The sequence below is a fragment of the Oreochromis niloticus genome, linkage group LG7 (genome assembly GCF_001858045.2).
Source record: "Oreochromis niloticus isolate F11D_XX linkage group LG7, O_niloticus_UMD_NMBU, whole genome shotgun sequence".
Lineage (NCBI taxonomy): Eukaryota > Metazoa > Chordata > Actinopteri > Cichliformes > Cichlidae > Oreochromis > Oreochromis niloticus.
This window is the reverse complement of record NC_031972.2, coordinates 23,711,554-23,732,797: the sequence shown is the minus strand read 5'-3', so window position 1 is coordinate 23,732,797 and position 21,244 is coordinate 23,711,554. Positions and strand designations below refer to the sequence as shown.

The following is a 21,244-nucleotide window of genomic DNA, read 5'->3' as shown; positions in this document are numbered from 1 at the left end:
AGTGTAGATTTACAGATAATCGTGGATCCGCTGTGGAAAGTGGGATGATTGACATATCGATCTAAACTATTGTGGGCTCAAACATATCCTGTAATTATAAAGCTCAGCCTTTTGTTTAATGGCTCCCTGAGTTTCTGTCAGCGTTTAGATTCAGTTACATCAGCTCCTATAGTTTATTTATTTATGCATATGTCTTTATACTATGTTAAGGAGTTACATTAAAAACAAACAAACACATTAATCTGTGGATTTAAACGTAGCCCCAGCTGTGAATGAAAGATCTGTAAATCGTGAATATTTGCCCTACTAATATATGTTAAATATACACCTTTTACCTTATTACTTACACATCGAATTTATTCTTATTTTTTAATGTAGGAATTTTAACTTCAACCAGTTTTATTTTATAAATACATGATGCCTTAAATCGCAATATTTATGTTCTTTAAATAAGTGCAAGCATAGCGACAAGTGGCATAAAATTATCCAAAATATTAACGGATGATTCAAAATATAGAATCATGGACTTGAACTAAATTCAGTCTCAAAATTGTCTTCTGTGTTTTTAATAATGACTATTTTTTCTTTTTTATAAATTAGTAATAAGAATATACATATGGTTTTATCCGCATATGCACAACAATCAGCGTTTATATAACAAAAACTTTGGTTTTCACGCGCAAACTTGTGCGTTAATTGCCGCATTGTTGTCCGCGGTCAACGCCAGCTGTATGTTTCCAGTAGCAAATAAATGACAATCATATAAACAACTATAATTTTCTTTTTTCCCCCTCTGCTGCTATAAATGTCTGAGATATCAAACATCCACCAGCAGAGCTTTGAGGAATCAGAACTATTCCAAACTGCGCGTCCAGCCTTCTCACGCACATGAAACTCTTTCCTCGCCCTCCCCCTTCTTTAACTATAAGGCAGGCCAGAGTCTCGCACAAACTTTCACTGCAGCTCTGCAGAGACACTCAGGTTCTCCGCTCGCCTGTGCAGCCCCGCAAGTCTCTGCTGAACTTCAAGAGCTTTTCTTTTGGGGGGGAGTTTTTACGAGGCGCCTCGACTTGATTCACTTCCTGTGGTCGGACCCCCGATCAGAAAAGGAAAAGAGAGAAGAAGACGACAGAGAGAGAGGGAAACGTAAGAAATCTGTTGTGAGGAGCAGCAAGCAAAACTCTCCGGCGCTGCGTGGCTGCATCACTGCCGTGACAGACCGTGTTCGTGTTTTAAAGAGAGACATTTTTAAAAAAAACAAAAGTGCGCGCCACAGTTCATTCATGGTACGGATATAACTGTTTTTTCCCCATCTTTTACTTTTTTGTTTTCTTTTTCTTTTCTTTTTTCACGCCCATCGCCGACTATTCTCCTGATCCCAGACTCTGGAAACACTGCGAGACTCCAGGGGTTCATGTACTGGAAAAATGAAGTGTTGTCCCCTCTTTCAGAGGGAAATAAAATTCTGTCCGAAGGAATCCCAACAAAGCAGGTACTGACACTCTGGAAACGCAATATTTGGGCCTTTTTAAAAATGGTTTAAAATGACTCCACTTGCAGCTAGTCAAATGTGCAGTGCGGATGCTATACTAGGCTCTAGTTTTACTGTGGGATATTTTCAACATGCCAGTTTCTCCTCTCACTGAACGGGACGGACGGCAGAAGCGCGCAGTTTATTCGGCAGCCCCCCGGGGCGGGGATCGTGCGGGGATTTTGTTTTTTGTCTCTCCGTGATCTCACAAGAATCATGTTTCGTGTGTGTGTGTGGAGATCAGCTGCACGCGCTTCTTCTGCGTATGAATGGCGTGATTTGCTGTCCGTGAGCCTCTCGAGCGCTGCCAATTCGCGTGAAGAGAATTAGATTTTAATTACAGCCATTAAAAATCAAATTTGCAATTCTTTGGGTGACCCGTTGCCTTTCCCCCCCCCTGATTGACAGTTGAAATTGACACTCCGTGTCCCTCTTATCCCCCCAGCGTTTCAACTATTTGTAATTACAGGTAGTCCCCCCCACCCCCCACACACACCCACACCCCACTCCCCATCCTCCAGTCTCGTGTCCTGGATTGCGAAGAAAATGCTATTATTCTGAGAGGCATGGGTTAAGGGCAGGGGGAACAAATCAATCCAATTTGAGATAGCTTCATTAAAACACTGCCTTTTGTTACAGGGGGGCTTTTAAACAGGTTTAACCGGGGGTTTATTGTCAGGTCTACTTATATAGGAGTAACCTCGGAGAGCTGTCCGCAAATGTACCCCGAGGATTGCTCGGCTCAACTGATGATGAGACGGAGAAAGTGATGAAGACCTGCCGCTCACTGATCGTTTTCTTGTAGGTGATCTCCACCGAGCACCAGAGCACACCGGGAGCCTCGCGCTGCAGTGTGGACTCTAAGCACGCGCCAATGGTGAGAGCTTTATTGCCCGTTTATGCTTTAAAACATATATGTTTAAAAAAAAAGGCTCTTTCAGTGCGCCGATAGCGTGCAGCGGATGACCGTTTGGCCCACGCGCATTCACGCTGGCGAAACGGGATCACAGATCAGGTTAAATTTGTGAATTATGCGCGCACTGCAGTGCAAATACATGGTAAAAAAAAAAATGGCGACATCTGAAAACTGTCAGTGCTCTGATGAGGATGATCGGTGTGTGTGTGTGTGTGTGTCAGTGCTGAGCTCTGCTGATGCCCTCTTGCAGTCTCACTCGGACGGAGAATCCCAGCGGTCCAACATGGAGCGGGAGGACACCCGCTCTTCCCCCAGCACTCCGTCCACCCCCTCCGTGTGCTCGCCGACCTCCACCACCAGCTCGGTGCCGTCAACCGGGAAGAACCTGTGCGCCAGCTGCGGTCTGGAGATCCTGGACAGATACTTGCTGAAGGTGAGAGGACTTTTTGTTTTCCTTTTTACATTAACAGACAGAAATAGTTCGTCTACACAAGGCAATCGGGAGCTAATGAAGTAGGATGCTGTGCTGACTCTGCTCTTATTTTTGGATATGGCAGGCCCGCCGTAAGTTTGCACGGAATTTAACGCAATTTGGAGATTTGAAGGCAAAACAAATAAATAAATAAATAAATAAATACAACTTCAAACTGAAAACAGACGAAAAGAAGAAAAAGAAAAAAAAAAAGGTTGCAATGATATTTGAAGCAGCTGCCTGACTTACTTAAAACTTTTATTATCTTGTAGCCAACTCGGAAAACAGGAAAAGACACAAGAGGCGATTTGTTTCTAAATCTCAGCGATGTTATCGCCACCGTAACATTTCAGGAAACAGAGATTAAACGGCGCTCTGTGTTTGAGAGACCGCAGACAGTCACAACAGGAATGTTTTGGTTCTTTTGCTGTTTCACAGCCAGGACGCCCTGCTTTTGTCGCGTGCGCTCGTGTGTTTCCAACCCCAAACAATCTTCACTAGTGCGCGCGTGGCCGTGTGTGTGTGTGTGTGTGTGTGTCAGGAAATGTGAAGATCATTAGTTCGTTATCTGCCTACTTTGTTCTCCATCCGCGGGACAGATAAGGCAAAGGAGGTTTTTTTATTTAAATATTTAATATCTGGGCTTAAATTAAATGTTTAGGCTATTATAATAAATTAGTCACACTGAAATTTTTATTTTATTTTATTGTATTTTTCATGTCCAGATCTATTAGTTTATCTGCAATTATCTGCAATAATCTATTGAAGGCATTTTGTCTATACATGTTGTAAATTCTCTGGATAGATTTAATTTATACGATCTCAAAAACTAAACAATTAAAATCTTTTGTGTGCAACAATTGTTTGTCTTCTTTATTTAGCCTGTTGTTTAAAAAAAAATATTTTTCTCATGATGTTAAATGTCGGGACTGATTATTTAACACTGTATTCAAAATAATAATTAAAAAAACTCAAATTCATCAACGAAAAATATATCTATTAGGGCAAATAATAATAATAAATACTAATAATCATTTAAAGTTACAGATATAAATATAAATATAACATTAAGGCAAGTGTTTTTGGCAGCCTCCTTTAACTCTCTCAGTATGAATAAATAGACAAGCCGGATGGCTTTGCTGCCTGTAAGCTTGCAAAAGTATATTTTTTTAAATTTGTTTTGACCTTTTTTAAATTATTGATTTCCTAAAAGATTATAATGCTGTTTAACGAATAAAAAAATCGCCCAGTCACAGAAAATAGCGGTTGATGCCTTAATATTTCATATAATATTTTAATTGCCAATAAAATATGTTTTAGGACAAAAACAAACAAGAAAAAAAAAACCTCCTAAAAAGCATATTACTAAACTACACGAACGTCTGTGATAAGCTGCACGCCTTAGTTTCAGCATTATATTCATAAATGGCTCAAAACTGTGAGGGTTTTTTTATTATTATTATTTAGAGTTTTTTGCATTTTATTTATTCAGTTAGAATAGTGAGTACAAATAAATTTTAAAAAATAGTTTAAAAAAAAAACTTTATTTATATCTCTCATAAACATTCAAAATAAGCTCACGATCGGTCGGATTTGCGCAGGCGCGTTCATAACGCATGCTGCTGCATCACGTCAGTGTTCCACAGTGTGACAGAGTCATTACTCACCACAGCAGACACCCTAAGTCCTTAATGCGGCCTTATATCATCAGTTTGTGTGTGTTTGACACGCTTGGTGTCTCTTTGCAGGTGAACAACCTGATTTGGCACGTGCGCTGTCTGGAGTGCTCAGTGTGCAGGACGTCACTACGTCAGCACAGCAGCTGCTACATCAAAAACAAAGAGATCTTCTGTAAAATGGATTATTTCAGGTAGGGTAAGTTTATGGCCGTGTTTTCAAAATACCACGTCCGCCCCTCTGCCAGCACAGCTCTCTCTCTCTCTCTGTCGCACACACGTGCACGCACTCACACACGCACGCTTAACCTTTGAAACGTATGCATGTGGGTTGCCTCATGTGTTCTTGAAAGGCCTTTTCAAAACCTGAAAGTGTGTAACAAAATAAAAGCTTTTGCCTACAGAGAAGGGCTGAAAGATTCACAGTTTTGTTATGGCTATCCAAAAAACGCGACATTTTCAGCAGCTAGGCCTATAAAAGGAAAAACACTGGAGTGCTGCACTCTGGGAAAATTTCCCTAAAGTGTTTAAAATGTTGTGGCTGTGTAGGTTTTACGCTATTTAAAGAAAAACGCATTTGACCTTGTTCTGACCAGCTTCTCTTTACCGCTTCGATCATATCAGATCTTAAAAGGCAAATTAAAGTTAGCACACTTTACTTTCTTTTCGCTTATTTATGCATTTCCAGTGCACTGTGCCAGACTGGCTGGGCGTGTTTTTGTGTTTTGCAACTGCCCGATCATTGGATCCTTTCTCCAGCATTTAGTGCCTAAAAGCTGGTGAAATCATTTTCTCATGACGCAGTCTTGAATGAGGTACAAAATTAACACACCACGTGCCACGATGCGCGCGGATAACAGTTTTAACACCCTGACGGGGACACGTGATGTAAACGGAAATTAGCGGAAATGCCAGTTTGAGTGTGTAGCTGTCCGGATTTAGTCGGTCCCTATAGACAAACAGAGCTTAAGTGCAAAAAAGGAAATGCCTAATATCTATTCTATTCTATAATAAAAGGATATGTCTCATTTTAAAAAGCAAATATAATTTCAATTAGTGAATCAAGCCTAATAACAATAATAATAAAACCCCCAATAGCGATTGTTAAGTAAACCTAAAAAATGAAATATCTCTGTCACTGTCAAGAAAGATAACAAAGAGGTATGATAATATATCTAAAATAATACAAAATAAAATTGTTTACAGTCTGTATAGAACATGCCATGAATGCATAGGCAAATTTTGTACAATTTTATTACAATACAAGCTGGACTAAGAAAACCTGTCTGTTGTTTTGACTCAGATTTCTGCTCCCTTTTTGTGTGTTTTTGTGAGTGCCAAAAAGCAAGAGGAAAGTATAAAAATGTGTGCAGGCCTGTGTGTGTGTGGTAGTACAGGGTTAAAAGGGGTTCACAGCAGCATCAGTATGGTAAATTTCTGTTCAGTAGCCTGGAGCTGGTGTATTAATCGTATGGACACGTGTGCCAATTTGTGCTTACCGCTCTGTGTGTGTGTGTGTGTGTGTGTGTGTGTGTATGTGTGTGTGTGTGAGTGCATGGAGCTGCAAGTGAGCCTTGGTGTTTGTCTGATCAAAATCTGACACCAAGTCACTGCTCTGAGGTTTATAATCACCAGCAATTAGTTGTCCCCCCCACCCCAGACCCTCAGGTCTCCAGACCAGCAATTAGACCGCCCCGAGTGCCTGGTCAGCATGTAACTCGTGTGAATGTGGCTTATGTCCAAACTGAAAACACACCCTGAGACAGATACCTGCACAAGGACAAACATGTAATAAGAAACATAAAAACACAAATGTGAAACTTTTAAATGGGCATTAGCAGAAATGCCCAATGCACACACCTGCACACATAATCCACCTACTCACACACACACACTGCTCACCAACACACACAGATCTCTATTTATTTATGCATGTCTAGCAGCTGCCAGTCATTTTGCTCCTTTTTCCCCCAAAATGGAGACTTTTGTGTTTGCTCTGCCGCACCATAATATTTTACCAACCCACCTCTTTTACCCACCCACCCAATGCTCCCTCAGAATTTACCTCCACACTGCTCACTGCTCGCTGAGAGACTCAGAAATGCTTTTTAAATGTGGACGCTTAAATACGTCATAGTATCAGATCTCAGATGGTAATGAATAAAACAGTTTAAGCTCTCTTACAGTCAAAGAGTTTTAAGCGCTTGATTGTTTTAAACTATATTGTCACTTGTTGGTAGAGTTGTCTTTCATCAGATTGCTTCTCTTTCTCCTCTGTGCGCCAACGAATTAAAACAGAGAAAACCTCGGCAATGTTGCGTCATCCCATCATCGGAGAAGTGCAACACTGCGGCAGTTATTATTTCTTTTAATCATCAAGGCATCTGACAAATATTTAGTCACTTACTCTTTAGTGTTTTAAAGGCCAGAAAGTGGCGACAAATGTACATAATCAGACGCCGAAGACCTCAATAATATAATATAATCTCTTTTCAGAATTACTGCAGTATTTTAGCCTCAAATATTAAAAACCATTTGTCATTATTGTGCTAATTTAGTTTTCTTTGCTCTGTAGTGGTTGATTTCTGGGTAAAAATGAAATTCGTTTGTTTGTATAATGAGGGTCACTTAGGGCCTCTTTCTGGTTAATTTGGTCATAGATGTAGTTAAGTGGCATTTTTAAACCTATATGGTTGTTAATTAATTATTTAAATGCACAGAAATAAGAAAATATTTAATTCATAGAAACTGGGGGTCTAAATTAAACTGTCACATAAACTGACACATTTCCCCCTAAAATAAAACTTATTATTACTCTTGTTATTTTTCCTAATTTTGTTTAAAACGTTTTTTAATAAATAGTGTGAATGAAAAGGGTTTTTCTGCACAGATGTTTTATATGAAAAAACATAGTTATTTTCACAAAATGCAAAGCAACTAATTTCCTAAATTTAGAAGTTTAAAAACTGGTCAAAAGACCTAAACTGCTCCATAAAACACAGTTTACCTCACATTTGTCGTCTATCTGCTGTACAGAACTATGACTCTAAAGACAGAGATGACAAGCATAGTCATAAAAGAGTTCATAATGCAGATACGCAGATTAAAAACTACTGCAAGAAAAGAATAGTGAGTATGGTTACAATATGTGGACGAAATCCCTCTTTTGCACAATAACATCAGTAGTTTTGGATTCGATGTCCTAATAAGTCACTCTGAGAATGTGATGCTATTTTAAAAAATGCTGCATTGAAGCTTTGCTGCAGGGCTGGGGCCTGTGCAATGGTTACTTCTGTAAATATAAACTGTAATCTGGGTTTAGGCCAGATTTAAACTAGGCTAAACACCGCTGCAAGTCCAGATCCTTTGGACTGCTTTCAAACCTCTGGAGATATTTCCTCATCTGTGTCAGCCTCTCATCTGGCTTTGGACTGACAGCTGCTTTAATGGGGCGTAATAGCAGGAAATCAGAGTGGGTTTCCCTCCATATACGTGTGTATGTGTATGCAGAGGTTGGGTGGGGGCGATGTCAGCGTTATAGGGGTGCAGGACAGAGCCCCCGCTGTGCCTCTCAAACCCATGTCAGGCCTCGGGGGCTTGCTTTCTCTCTCTCTCTCTCCCTCAAACACACACACATACGCAAACCATTTCTTTATCAGCCTCCTCCCCTCGCCTCCTTGCAGCCCTCCCTCGCCTCGCCCCATAGAAACCCCATCCGCGTCCGTGAGCTGCAGGCCACACAGGAAGTTGCCCTAATCAGGGGCACCCTGTGACACTGACACTGTAACCAGAGTCCACGTATGTAATGAACTTCGTGGGTGAGATGTGAGCACATGTGGATGTGTGCACGTCTCTTTGTGCGTGTGTGTGCTTGAATTTTTATCTTTTTTTTTGCAATAATAATTATTCATCAACCACCCACCTCTGGTTAGCTGATTAGGTCTCCATAGCAACAAAGGAGAGCAGCAGCTACAGAGATTTTTATCAAGAAGCGAATGAATTAAAATTATAATAAGACATCTGTGACACACAGTGTTACGCTGCTCGGTTAAAGCGCTGCACTAGATTATTCATGCCGAAAATCAGATTGGCTGTTGCAAAGAAAACTGCCCGTATTCCTAGTTACTGCAGGCTAAAAGAGCAGCGGATGAGAGTGTCAAGGACTTGTATTTTCTGCAGGGTTTATCCATAAAACCCTGATCTATTAAAACCTGTTAAAAGATGTAAAGCATATGAAACATTTCCCCTCTTTTTCTCAGCTCAGAATCCTGTCAGCCTAATGTGAACCTCTCGCACACAAACCGCACAGCCTCTCTCAGGACAAATCTAATAGAGATTAGCATGTTCTCAGAGCACATCATAAATAATCCAAAAAACGTGTACCTCCTCAGGCCCCTCTTTCAGCAGCAGGTGAATTACCGTATAAAAAAACCAGTAAGAATTAGACAGAATAAGGGGAGCAAATAGGAGAAGTCTGAGGGGGAAAGGAAGTTTTGCGGTGAGTGATATAAGGGCTGCGAGGATTGACACGGATCCAAAATAAACATCAAGTTTTTGGTGCAAAGGGAGAATAAGATACAGAAAAAGTATGGGTGCAGAAGTAGGAGGGAAGGGAGGAAGACAGAAGAGGAGGAGGGGGTTAAAACAAGGGATGGTTTGCAGCTTTTTCTGGGTTCTGTCTCGGACCATGAAACTGACAAGCTGTCATGCTGCATTAGCTGGAACGTTCCACAATGTTTTCCTCTTTACTGTAGAAACAGGCCCGACTTCTCTGTAACAGTCTGAAAGGATACCGTACAGTGAGCCGCGCAGTCCATTTGTCTCCCGGAGCGGCTTTAATGGCGCATAAGAGGTTGTTTGGTTAAATCTGAACATATCAGAGACAACTTAAGCCCTTAGTGGGTGCCATGCCAGCCAATTTTCCTTGAAGGTCATCACAAGGACTCACTGTTACAGTCGCACCGCTTTTTTCTCCCTTGAAGAATACTATTTTTTGCATTTGTTGTGATATTCTATATAATTTGTTGACCCGTGATGATAAAAACTAGGCTGACCTTCAAACAGTAGTCGCCTAATGACGCCCCATAAATAGTCTGCACCACACTACATGCATAAAAGTGACTTCTGGCAAACAAGCTCATGCACATAAGGAGGGTTACAAGCTTGTGAGATGTCAGGGCCTTAGTATGCTTTCATCCTAGATAGAGTGGACTTGAGTGCACGCATACGCTGCCAAACCCACTCACTTGGCAGCCCTTGTGCTCCTCTGCACCCCAAGCTCTCTTTGCTCGCTCTCTCCGCCGCTGACGCTCTCCACTTTGCCATTTCCCCCCAGCCCTACGACTCCCTGTCTCAGTCACTTACGTCCTCTCTCTCTCTCTCTCCATGACTGTTCTTTTCCGGCTCCCTGCCCTCCGCCAGCTCCACTGACCTCTGACTCTAAATATGGCTCATGTTTGTGGCTGTGTATGGAGCAGCGAGCGAAATATCGGGGTGAGCACGGCTGATGAACGTACACAAATCCGGCTGTACAGTGCAGCACACTGCGCATGTTTACCCCCACCCCCTTCCCTGCCAGTTTTACCCTTGAAGAAGCACTTTCTTTCAGGCTGCTTACAAATCTGGCCTCCTCCAGCAGAATTGGCAGCTGCCGACCCCAACAATGGCTCTTAACATAACCATAACCATCTCCAACCTAAAGCGTTTGATACCCATTAAAACCCATAATGGGTCCTTCAAATGAGGCGCTTAATATCTTTTTATTCTTGTGCAAAACAGGGAACATCTATAATATTTCTGTTGCAATAAAATGGAGATTTATTTGGATACTCCACGGACCCAGCTGCTCAGTAAACACAATCTCGCGAAGGGATATGAGATATTCGACATTTTTCCCCTAAACAAGTATCATCTGTATTGCCTAAGTCTGATATATCTTATTTCATAAGGCACAAGTGCTGCAGCTCAATTTGACTCATTTCTACACACATATTACTAATGCACTAATAAATTTGAAAATACTTTTTTAATATTTGGGATTTACATTTTTTCTTTTTAAAAGAATGGCCACCGACATATGGGATAGGATGGCCTTTTCATGGGATTAGTCATAAATCTACAGCAGCCTTTATTTCTTCTTTGACCACCGTGTCCCGTTTTATCCCCCTCATTTAAAACAGTTAAACTAAGCAGATGTTCAGCTATCTTATTTCTTGTTAATGAGGAATTGTCTTGAAGCATTTCTAGCCTTACATCTTTGATCCTCTTTCTCTCTCCCACCGACCACCCATCCGTAACAGCAAGTCAGGTGGTTTGGGTTTATTCACCGCCAACCTCGCTGTTGCTATCAGTTACAGCGAAGGCGATCTAGAATGATGTCATCTGGGTTTTACTTCATCTTCCACTGTGTTTAAAGCCAACCTGGCTTATGTGTGTTTTTGTGTGTGTGTATATATGTGTCAGGGGCTTCATGCATCAGTCAGGAAATTGCAGGTGTTGGTTTGTTTGCATTCAAGGCTCAGCTTGCAGCCGCACTCAGGAGTCTTTTCTGAAAGCCATATCCTCCTCCTCCAAGGTTTCCTTTAAAGCTTCTGAGCTTTGCCAGAAATAAAAAAAAAATTCATGTCAAACTTGACTTCAAGAAAATATTCTCAAAGAAAATGAAGTCACTGTGTATGTTTCATTTTCTGTTCTGCAACAATTTTATCTTTCCAAAGTGTCTTTTTTTACCCATCATTCCTCATTCTGCTGCTCTCTCCTTCTCCCCCTCACAGTAGGTTTGGTACTAAGTGTGCCCGCTGTGGGCGGCAGATATACGCCAGCGACTGGGTGCGGCGTGCAAGGGGAAACGCATACCACTTGGCATGTTTTGCCTGCTACTCGTGTAAGAGGCAGCTGTCCACGGGAGAAGAGTTTGGTTTGGTGGAGGAGAAGGTCTTGTGCCGAATCCACTACGACACCATGGTGGAGAACCTCAAACGAGCAGCTGAGAGCGGTGAGTGGTTGGGTAGATGACAAGATATATCTGAAGCTGTGCTTTTCAGCAAATTTATTGTCTGGTTGAATCATTCCTTGTCGTAACTATTTCAAATGATTGATATCTGTTAATTTTCTGAAACCGGAAATACCTACAGAATTAGCATGCTATGCTGCAAGAGCTCAAAAGTAGGCCACGGCTCTCAAATTTGGGTCCCTGCTGGGGCATCAAAACTCCCGAGGTCCCTTTCTGATAAATTTTTCATGTCCTGTAGACTGATAAATAAATGACTATAGATGTCAGGAGACATAGAGTGTCACAGGATGTCTCCTGACATCTATAGTCACTTTATTTATCACTGAACTATTATCTGACTTGTCTCTGGCATGTGTGTGTGTGTGTTTTTTAGGCAATGGCATCACATTAGAGGGAGCAGTTCCAACAGAACAAGACAGTCAACCCAAACCGGCCAAAAGAGCACGGACATCTTTCACCGCAGAACAGCTGCAGGTGAGAAACGCACTCAGCAACACCGAAGTGCACGACGTTGATTTACTGTGCCAAAGCCCTGACATGGTGCCTAATATTTTGTCTCATTGTGCAGATCATGCAGGCACAGTTTGCTCAGGACAACAATCCGGATGCCCAGACGCTACAGAAACTAGCCGACATGACAGGGCTAAGCAGAAGAGTCATACAGGTGAGCAGTGTGTATAAAAAGCATGAATGGATGACGTCAATATAATAAAATGTTAAAATGCTAAACTAACGAAACACATTCTTACAGTTGTTTTAAATACATGCCACTGAAAAAACAAACTTTAAGAATATAGCCACATGATGTCTGGTTACATTGCATCTTCATAGGTGTGGTTTCAAAACTGCAGAGCAAGACATAAAAAGCACACGCCCCAGCACAGCGGGGCTCCTCAAGGTCATCCTCAGTCCAGGATACCCTCATCTCTGCCCGATGAGCTGCATTACTCTCCGTTTGGCAGTCCCGAGCGAGCGCGCATGGTGGCCCTTCATGGGTACATTGACAGTGAGTTATGATTTACTGTGGTGTAAATAGGCACATCATCTTTAGTATCTGTTTTGACTTTTTAAAGTATGGAAGCTTTGTAAGACACACATTTTGCTTTTTTTTTTTTTTTAATCTTGTGTGTTTTTTATGATTTGCTCCCCAGGTCATCCCTTCTCTGTCCTGACCTCTCAGAGTCTCTCTCATCAGGCCATGTCGCTGCCTCAGCTCCCCCTCAGTCGCTAGTTCTCCGACATGGCCCTTATGACCCCTGACCTCCCGATCCCAACCCCTGATCTAACATCAGTGATGTCTCCTGAACCAACTCAAAGGTCATCCAGGAGTCAGCGTGGAGAAGAGACAAATATTGCAGGAGCCTTGTCCACTGAAACCAGAAAAAAAGAGAAATGGATGAACGAGATAAAAGCTAAAAACCATCTGTGATTATGTTCTTTTCTGGGGATAGGACTTCCAAAAATGACTTTGAAGCGTTTATCATTAAACTCACAGACTATGTTTCACACGGACCCTTTTGCTTCACGTGTACAGCATCCTCCACTCTACTCAGAGCCACCTAATGTGGAGGTGAAGGGAGCTTTAAAGGGATAAACTGAGCAAGGAATCTTCTTGAAGTGCTGTCAAAACACGGAGAGAAATTTAAAGGGGAACTATCTTTGTGGCCCAAAGGCCACAGTAGACCACATTAGAGGTAAGGCTCCTGGCTCTTTTCTCTCTAAGCAACCATGAAGGAATCTAAATATAACAGAAATCTTTGATTGTTGAAATACTTTTTATTTCGGAATGACATATTGACTTTATGACGTCTCAGAAAAACCAGAAACTTCCTCCTTCCTTTCCCACCGAACTGAGGTGCAGAATTAGAGACAAGAAAAATATTACGTGCCTTATCTTTTCCAAAGTGATATTTCTCACTAAACATTTAACTGTTATTACGCAGGAAAAATTATGAGACTCCTAAATCTTCAACTGGCAGAAAAATCACAAACTAATTAACAGACTCTGTTGTAGCATTTTGTCTGTTTACCATTAAATGAAGCTGCAAAGGACAACATTGGAGACATTGGAGAGAGTTTGCAGACTTTAAACTATCACAGTCCTGTTTAAAGAGGAAAGTCTGAGATGACCATACAAGTCAAACTTCACATTCCTGCAAAATCAGACCACATTTCCAGATTTTCCCACAGGTGTAATGTTACTAATTTATAATTTATAAGGTTGCTTGTTCAGCCTCTCTGTGTGTGTGTGTGTTCCACACAAGCAGGGAATATTGTATTGGTACAATATGGACAGTATAAAAACGACTGGGTTTGTACATATTAAGATGTGTGTGTGTCTGTGTGTGTGAATGTGTGAGTATTGGCAGGGGTATAGAGTGTGCATTTGTATTTTAGTTTCATGGCCATAGTGTGAAGAACAGGATCCAACAAGACCTCAATGTCCTTGTATTTATTGAGATGGTAAATCCCTGTAAAGCACTTTTTCCCCCATTTGAAATGTTTTTTTTTGTTTGTTTGTTTTGTTTAAAAAAAAACATGAAATGAAACAAAAAAGTTTATTTGATAGACTGTGCATCATAAATGTTTTGTGTAATAAAATGCAATAAAATAGAATGTGATATTTTTTTGGTGGCTTTGGATCATTTCTGAGGATAAACTAGCAAAGCAATTATTCACGTTTAATTTTCCAAAACATGTCAGCTGCGAAGCACAGACAAGCGTGTAAGACGATTAAATCGGGCTCAGATGGAATGAAGTTTCAAATGGTAAATATACAAATAAAATCCATAAATATAAAGTAACTCTGTGTTCCATGTGTATTTTTTTTAAGTCAGGCATTGTGTTTTGCTGTAACTTCACTTCGTGTGTGTTTACTTTAGCATTTGTGCTCAATTTAGTGGTTAACAGTGTACATCCTCGTGTGTGTGTGTGTGTGTGTGTGTGCTGGGTCTGCATTTTTGTGCAAGACAAAGAGTGCATTATGGGAAATTTCCCCTGCTCTCAAGGGTGTTCATTCATTATTAATTTTATTTGATATTTTTTTTAATCTGCTAATGGGGGGTTTATGGCGATATGTTGAAGAGTAATTTAATGAGTGCCTGACATTCGCCCAGCAGATCAAAGCCTTGTCAATGTTACCTGCTAATTTCCTATCTTTGGCAAATTACCTCAGTTTGTAGTTTAATACACTCACTTTTGAATGCCTGCTAAAATCTTTCATTTAGGCATGAAAAAAAAACCCCTGCAAAATAAGCACCAAAACCCCTCAAAACCAACCCTCACACATGAATGGCACATTTGTGTTACACCAAGAATCTGTGGTGTTTTGCACATCATTAATTCACTGTAAACAAGTCAATTCTTATTACAGGGATGGGAAATGTGTTGTTAGATAAAGTTAGAATAACAGAGTTGTTTGGGCAGCATGTATAAAGACTGTTTAACCCAGTTGGAAACTGATTGCCTGTCCTAATTCTTCTGGGTGTGAGATGTAGATCTGAAATAATACAGTATGGCAATCAAAATCAAATAATAAAACTGGATATATTCTGTGCTGCCTGTAAACTGATTGTAAATGTATTTCCCAGATTCTTTCCATTCCTCTAGCTCCCTCTCTGTAATGCATACAGTATTATGGAAATTAAGATGAATGCACTGAAAGGTGGCTGTTGCACCTCCCAGAATACATAGGCCACAGCAGCAATGTGGGGGGAAAATAAAACGAGATGATATAAAAGCATGGACTTGATAATTTACTTTTCAGTCGTTAATGCAAAATGTAATACAAGACAGAAATTCCCTATAGCTCGGTTTTAATAAATAACAAGCTAAAAGTTAACATTGTTCTCCTCACATCTGGCTGCAGCTGATTTTTCCGGCTCAGCGCCACAAACCTCATCCCAAGCCTTCCGACAAGTCCGCACAATCCACTCATGCTCCTGGTCATCTGGTGGAAAGATCCAAAGGGAAATTATTACAATTTGTATCTTTTTATTCTTCTTTTTATTCCAGATAAAAGTGAACCATTTAACCATTCTTTTGACCTACACTCTAATAATACAGATTTAATCGTATGAAGGCGCACAGCAAGAAGCATTTTTGGTTGAAGTCGCTTAAAACGTTTAAATCAAAAACCTAACAGCAAGCATTATCACACCGCAGGTCGCACTGAGTGCGAGGCAGCACCGCTGAAGGGCCATTTAAGTCTCGGTTAAATCTGTCAAAGCAAGATAAGCCCGACAATTAGCAGAAAATAACTTCTCAGAGCCACTTCAGACACCAATAAATAATAACCCCCACACACAAAAAATGGACGCCAATTTTTTTCCTTTCTTCTTCTTCTTCTTTTTTTAACCGAAACGACTGCCAGAGGAGATGATAATAAACCAGTTTTTCGTTGTTAAAAACTGAAACGAGTAGCTAATTGCAGGGGAAGTCGGCTTTTCTCTCTGGAGCGCGCGCAGCTGCACGCACTTGAGCGGCTCGCGGGCCTCACCCCCAGGTTCCACCGCGCGCGGGGTTCCATTGTACAGAGGAGCAGGTCTGCAGCTCTCCCGCTGATTGTGTGTAATTGCCGGCCGAGGGCGTCAACACTAACAGCCTCTTCAAGTGCGAAACGGCCTCTCCCCTCATTCTCTGCCTCTCCTTTTCTACCTGCTCTGATCGGGAGGTCAATTGAACGCGACGGACACGCGGGCAGCTGCCGCCGCGGATCTTTGTAACGCATTTTGTTAGCGGAAAAGGTAATTACGGCAGCTCACACATAACTGAGCGGCCACGAGACTGACCTCAATTAACCACCAACCCCCCCAAAACCTTCCTTAATGATAATTAGATTGGGGGGCATTTTCATATTTGCTGCAATTCCGCTCTCTTCAGTGTTGGCAGCGTTTATCTCTGGATTTAAGTCACGTGTAATTGGCACCTAAAGTTAGCTGAGGGCACAGGTGGCTGGCGTATTTACGTGTGAGAACAGCACTTTTTTGTGATTTTTAAATTTAGCAGTTTTGACGGTGGTAATTATCAGGCAGGATGGGTATAACTGCAGTGAAATCCCGGGGGGGGAGTAATTATAAGAGGGAAAAGCAACACAACAATAACAGAATGCAAACAAAATTATCAAACAGTTTTCTGGTCGACTAACAACCTGCATGGAGAACCTTTATGTGAGTGTGTGAGAGGAGGGGAGTGTGTGGAAGCGATAATGGCACCTTGTTAAAGTCTGTTTATCTTAATCCTCAAAATACACTCAGAGAGAAAAGTGTTTCCTTCCAGCCTAATGGCAGTGGTGTAACACACATACATACATACATACATACATACATACATACATATACATGCACACAAAGATATACAGGATGGCTTGACTACAAAAGCAAAAATCGGTTTTCTTATAGCACAGTGGTTGCATAGGAGATTAACAAGGTTCTGCTGGATTTCATAATGAAGTAAATCCAGAATTTGGATAATATTCACAGGAACTCTGTGACTCACTGACAAACGACCTGACCCTTCACCGGTGCGATCGGTGGAGCACACTTTGTGGTTTCTAAGCAGAGGCTCTACAGTGGAAATCAACTAAATGAACACTTAGACAAACATTCAAACATACATGAATAAGTCATCTGTCTCCAATTTTAATGTGGTTTTGTGTCTTGATGACACACACATACAACATGAAACAGCGATGGTTTTACAATTTCTAGCTTTAAATGTATTAATCCGTCTGCCACGGCTCGCAAGATTAACGCACAAATCCTGTTTTATAGGAAAAGCAGCGTGAGGATATGTTGCACTCCCCAGCAGCCCGGCTGATTTTTATCTGTCTGTGAAACACCTCGGCTGGAAGGGGACAAAGGGAGGGGCCGCACTTTGGTCACCAGAGAGGTGTTTTCCTTGGCAGTGGAATGTGTTCGGTGTGCAGCTTGCTCTGTGCAGAGTCTCAACTGGAAGCGGTTATTCCAGAAACAGGAAAACGCTCCAAATAATATGGCAACACATGGCCCCTTCTGAAGCTGCCTGTTGCCAAGACAGAATGCAGTATTCACAACTGATTGTGTGTGTGTTTGTTTGCAGTTATAACAGAACGTATTCAGGCACTCGCCAGTGGAGATTTCAAGCGCAGATGTGACCTATGCATCCCTCATTCTTTTTAAATTACAGTTTCACAGAGTGATGCAAAATGTCTTAGTACCTTCAAACTTTTAGCAGCAATCTTCATCAGCGATGGCTAATTAAAGTACTAATGTATGTCCCTGGAAGTCTGCAGGAAAGCAGATTAAAAATAGCCGTGCGAGCTGTTTGTATTTAAAAATATTTAGTCTGTTGATTGTGTGATTTGGACTTAAAATTTAACAGTAATCATTTCCCCGTGTTGCAGTCTGTTGGTTTTAATTAAGCTGCGCTTGTTTGTGACACAGTGAGGGTGGAAAGGCACAACTGTTGTAACGATCTCATCATAATGAAAATAGAAATTATTAAAAAAAACTCAAACAGCTTCAGAACTGCAGTCTAAATTGTACAAACTAAAATCTATAGTGTTGTTTGTTTGTCACCTACAGGCTATCTGGTTCTTTTAAACTGGATTAGAAAATCTCAACTGATTTAGTGAAATCACTCTTAAAGTTAGAGCACAAAGGTGCTACCGCTATCTGCTGCTTGACATGTACTATACTCTTATTTTCCTTTGGTGTATTCTCCAGGTGAGCAATAAGTAACCTACTGCACAACCTACAAACTGCTGTGGGACTTAAGAAGAGGTAGTAAAACCAGAAACAAAATCTGTGATAGGTGAATGTGTATTTTGAATCACTTTCAATAACTGCACAGTGCACACTTCCTTTTTTCCTGTCCTCTGTTCATATCAGGAGGTAGCTTTGTATCCAAGTGACCTGTCTGACTCCTGCTCGAGACCCTTTTCCAAACTCCCTTCTTCCAGTGTCATCCCACCAAAAACAATGATTGCGCGGAGCTGTGCCAGTCTTTGAAATGCCTCTCGAATCCTAACGAGAAATTATTTTAACTGAGGCTATGAAATCACTAACTTTAGATATTTAAAAAAAAAAAAAAAGACAATTCTTTGCTTGATCTGAATCACAAAACTAATTTAGCAGACAATTTAGGACAGATTAGCTTTTCAAGACTGTATGACCTTAAATGAAGTAACAAACAGCAGCCAAGAACAACACACTGACTTCATGCGTCAGTGTGTTGGAGGAGGGCACTTATCGTCTATCGGTTAAAAAGATCATTCCCTCGGCTTGCAGAGTCATTTTGGTCAATGATTAAAGTGAATATTTGTAATGGGTTTTGTGGAATTAACTGAGCAGACCACTTGGATTCAGAAAAAGGGGGTCATCCATTACTGTTGTCACTGTTTGATTTGCAACTATTTGGCGTTGGCATTTATCCAGAGTAACTCATGTTTGAGGAGTGGTTTAGGGTTCGGTGCTGGGCTTGAGTAAACTTGAATATAAGGAACAAATTCCCAATCGTTCTATTAATGGCCAGCATCCTCTTTCATGAAATACATCTGTATCTGTATCTGAGGCTTATAAAGCAAAAGAGTACAGTAGTTGAGAATGAGTGTGGACAGCCAGTGTATTTGGAGATTGTAAACAGACTGTATATAAAAGATGGAAGCGCATTAGCTTTGCACTCTTTCTAATGGCCAGCAGAGGGCATTAGGAATGACCTCGGTAAACATTTTTCTGAGAGGTTCGCAGTCTCAGTCGCTGGTTTCTTATTGGACACAGCATTTTGTAAATTATGATCAGCATCAGCCAAAAGGAGGAGAAAACAAGGTGTTTTAGAGTAACAATGACCTTTGATTTCTTTTTTTCTGGTTCCAAAACACACTTATCGTGAGGCTTTACAAATGGACTTTGCTAACCAAAAAGTACAAACAGCTTGGCTACAGCCGTCTTAACACACAACGTATAGTTCTAACTCACTCTTGAATCCTCTTCCCTGTAGCTATTTTGTATTTTGTGTCCACTCCCACCACTTTCCATTATCACTATCACTCTACATGGTCCGTTTTTGACAAATCCCTCCATACATACAGGCGCTGACAAGAAAGTGCTTTGACTCCAAAAATAATCTAAAACCTCTTGGGGAAAATTATCAACAGATCCTATTGTTTTGCTGCTTGGCGCTGTTCCAAGAAGGACTGTTTGTCCAAGTGTGCAACGGCTTCTTTGCAGAAGGTCCGATTTGGCGTGTAAGGAAAGTTTAGTCGGATATTTCCAAGCAGCAACATGTGGTTCTTAGGGGGTAAAAATAATAATTTTTGCACCTTAAAAACAAAACAAAAATAACATGAGACTTTGTCTTCATTGGCTCAATTTTTCCCCACAGCGACATGGGGATCTCCCTCCTCTTACTTGCTGCATGCAAACTTCTCCACTGGGAGGGCGGGCCTTCCCTGTGCCCCATCATCCCCACAGTCCTCATCCTGGGCGGAAACCACGAGGCAATAAATTCAGTCTTCACACCCACTCTGACAAATATGCCTTCACCTCCCAGGGTTGAAAAATAAATCCATACAGGATACGGAGACATTCTTCTCAAGAATTGTATACCAAGACAAAAGGGAGAGTACACATAAGCATAAAGAGTGTATGTAACAGCATTCGCCACATACACAACACATCACTCCACACAAACTGCACATGAACACTGCAAAGGGGAAAAAAGAGGCACAAATCCATTAAACAGTTCCTGTTTGACTTCATATTTATCTAAATCAAAACAGAGTCGGAGTATTGTTGGAAAGTTTTCGGTTCCTCTTCTTTTTCATCTCAACTTCCAAACTCCCCCCCCTCAAAAAAAATCTTTCCTTCTTATCCTCCCTTATTCTTTTCCCCATATCTCTCTTTCTTCATCACTCTGGAGATCAATACCAGAACTATAATGATGATGAACAACTCGCATTAAGGAAAGGATCGCGAACCAAATTTTTGTCTTCTTACACATACCGATGACATCTGGCGAGGATGTGGATCTGTTTCATTCTCTCTCTACACATATGTAAATGAGGTTTGTGTACCGGTGGAACTAATCTGCATTGTGTTGCAAGTAGCTCATCTAAATACAAATATCCTGCCCCGAAATACATTAATACCTCAGGGAGCTCGTGAGTCACCTCGTAACTTGTGCCAGGAATCATTTCTTAAGACTTGTTTGTGATTTCTAAAGAGGAAAAACAGTCAATCGGATTCAAACACAAAATAAAGCAGATTTGAAAATGGTTAGATAAGAAGCCAGACATTGAAGCTGGACTCTGTCTTATTTAACAATGAAAGAATGCCAGAAAACACTGACTTGTAGGCTTTCGGCAATTAAAACCAGTGTTACAAGAGTTTTGCAGGAGTTTGTCAAGACATTGCAGAGCACATGTTCAGAGAACGGACTGCAAACCCTACAGGCTTGATAGCAGCTCTGAAAAAAGTTTGTGATTCCAATAGGATAAAGCCTACTAAGGCCTGAATAAAGGTGCACAGTTATCTATGTGGGAGCTGAGATATTTATCCAGATCAGATTGTTGGATCGACTGGGAAGCCACCTGACGACAGCTTGATGTTGTCAGCCCTGGAAACATGACACTGACTATACGTCTTACATTTTCTAGTGA

General features: G+C 41.1%; 2 protein-coding genes and 1 long non-coding RNA gene across 8 annotated transcripts in view; 2 read left to right on the top strand and 1 right to left on the bottom strand.

Moving 5' to 3' along the window:
- The window catches only part of morn5 (MORN repeat containing 5), a 38,360-nt gene that overhangs the window by 11,331 nt on the left and 5,785 nt on the right, over window positions 1–21,244 (bottom strand). The window contains exons 5-6 of one of the 2 annotated variants that reach the window (XM_003444391.5): window positions 15,464–15,556; window positions 12,708–12,977 (exon numbers count right to left, since the gene is read on the bottom strand). In XM_003444391.5, coding sequence (XP_003444439.2) covers window positions 12,937–12,977; window positions 15,464–15,556 — 134 coding nt within the window. In that variant the 3' untranslated portion in view covers window positions 12,708–12,936. Of the gene's footprint in view, window positions 1–12,707; window positions 12,978–15,463; window positions 15,557–21,244 lie in introns of those variants that run through there. The other variant, XM_025908647.1, reaches the window with a different exon arrangement.
- Window positions 926–14,727, top strand: lhx6a (LIM homeobox 6a). 5 transcript variants are annotated; one of them, XM_005451325.4, is made up of 9 exons: window positions 931–1,492; window positions 2,337–2,408; window positions 2,698–2,880; window positions 4,668–4,789; window positions 11,372–11,589; window positions 11,981–12,081; window positions 12,176–12,271; window positions 12,439–12,613; window positions 12,759–14,727. In XM_005451325.4, exons 1-9 carry the CDS (start codon window positions 1,415–1,417, stop codon window positions 12,836–12,838), a joined length of 1,125 nt encoding a protein of 374 aa, XP_005451382.1. In that variant the 5' UTR covers window positions 931–1,414; the 3' UTR covers window positions 12,839–14,727. The 5 variants fall into 5 exon arrangements, with proteins under 5 accessions (XP_013126280.1, XP_005451382.1, XP_003444380.1 ...); XM_003444332.5 differs by having other exon boundaries at window positions 932–1,492; window positions 11,369–11,589; XM_013270826.3 differs by lacking the exon at window positions 12,759–14,727 and having other exon boundaries at window positions 926–1,492; window positions 11,369–11,589; window positions 12,459–12,598.
- Window positions 16,106–19,925, top strand: LOC106098164 (uncharacterized). The gene is made up of 2 exons (XR_001224308.3): window positions 16,106–16,352; window positions 17,379–19,925. It is a non-coding gene; the product is annotated as an uncharacterized LOC106098164 (long non-coding RNA).

Excerpts from the sequence above, each read along its gene's own strand:
- lhx6a (XM_003444332.5), top strand. The coding sequence starts at position 1,415 with ATGTACTGGAAAAATGAAGTGTTGTCCCCTCTTTCAGAGGGAAATAAA. Across the intron at positions 1,493-2,336 it reads AAGGAATCCCAACAAAGCAG|GTGATCTCCACCGAGCACCA; the intron begins GTACTGACACTC and ends GTTTTCTTGTAG. Across the intron at positions 2,881-4,667 it reads TGGACAGATACTTGCTGAAG|GTGAACAACCTGATTTGGCA; the intron begins GTGAGAGGACTT and ends GTCTCTTTGCAG.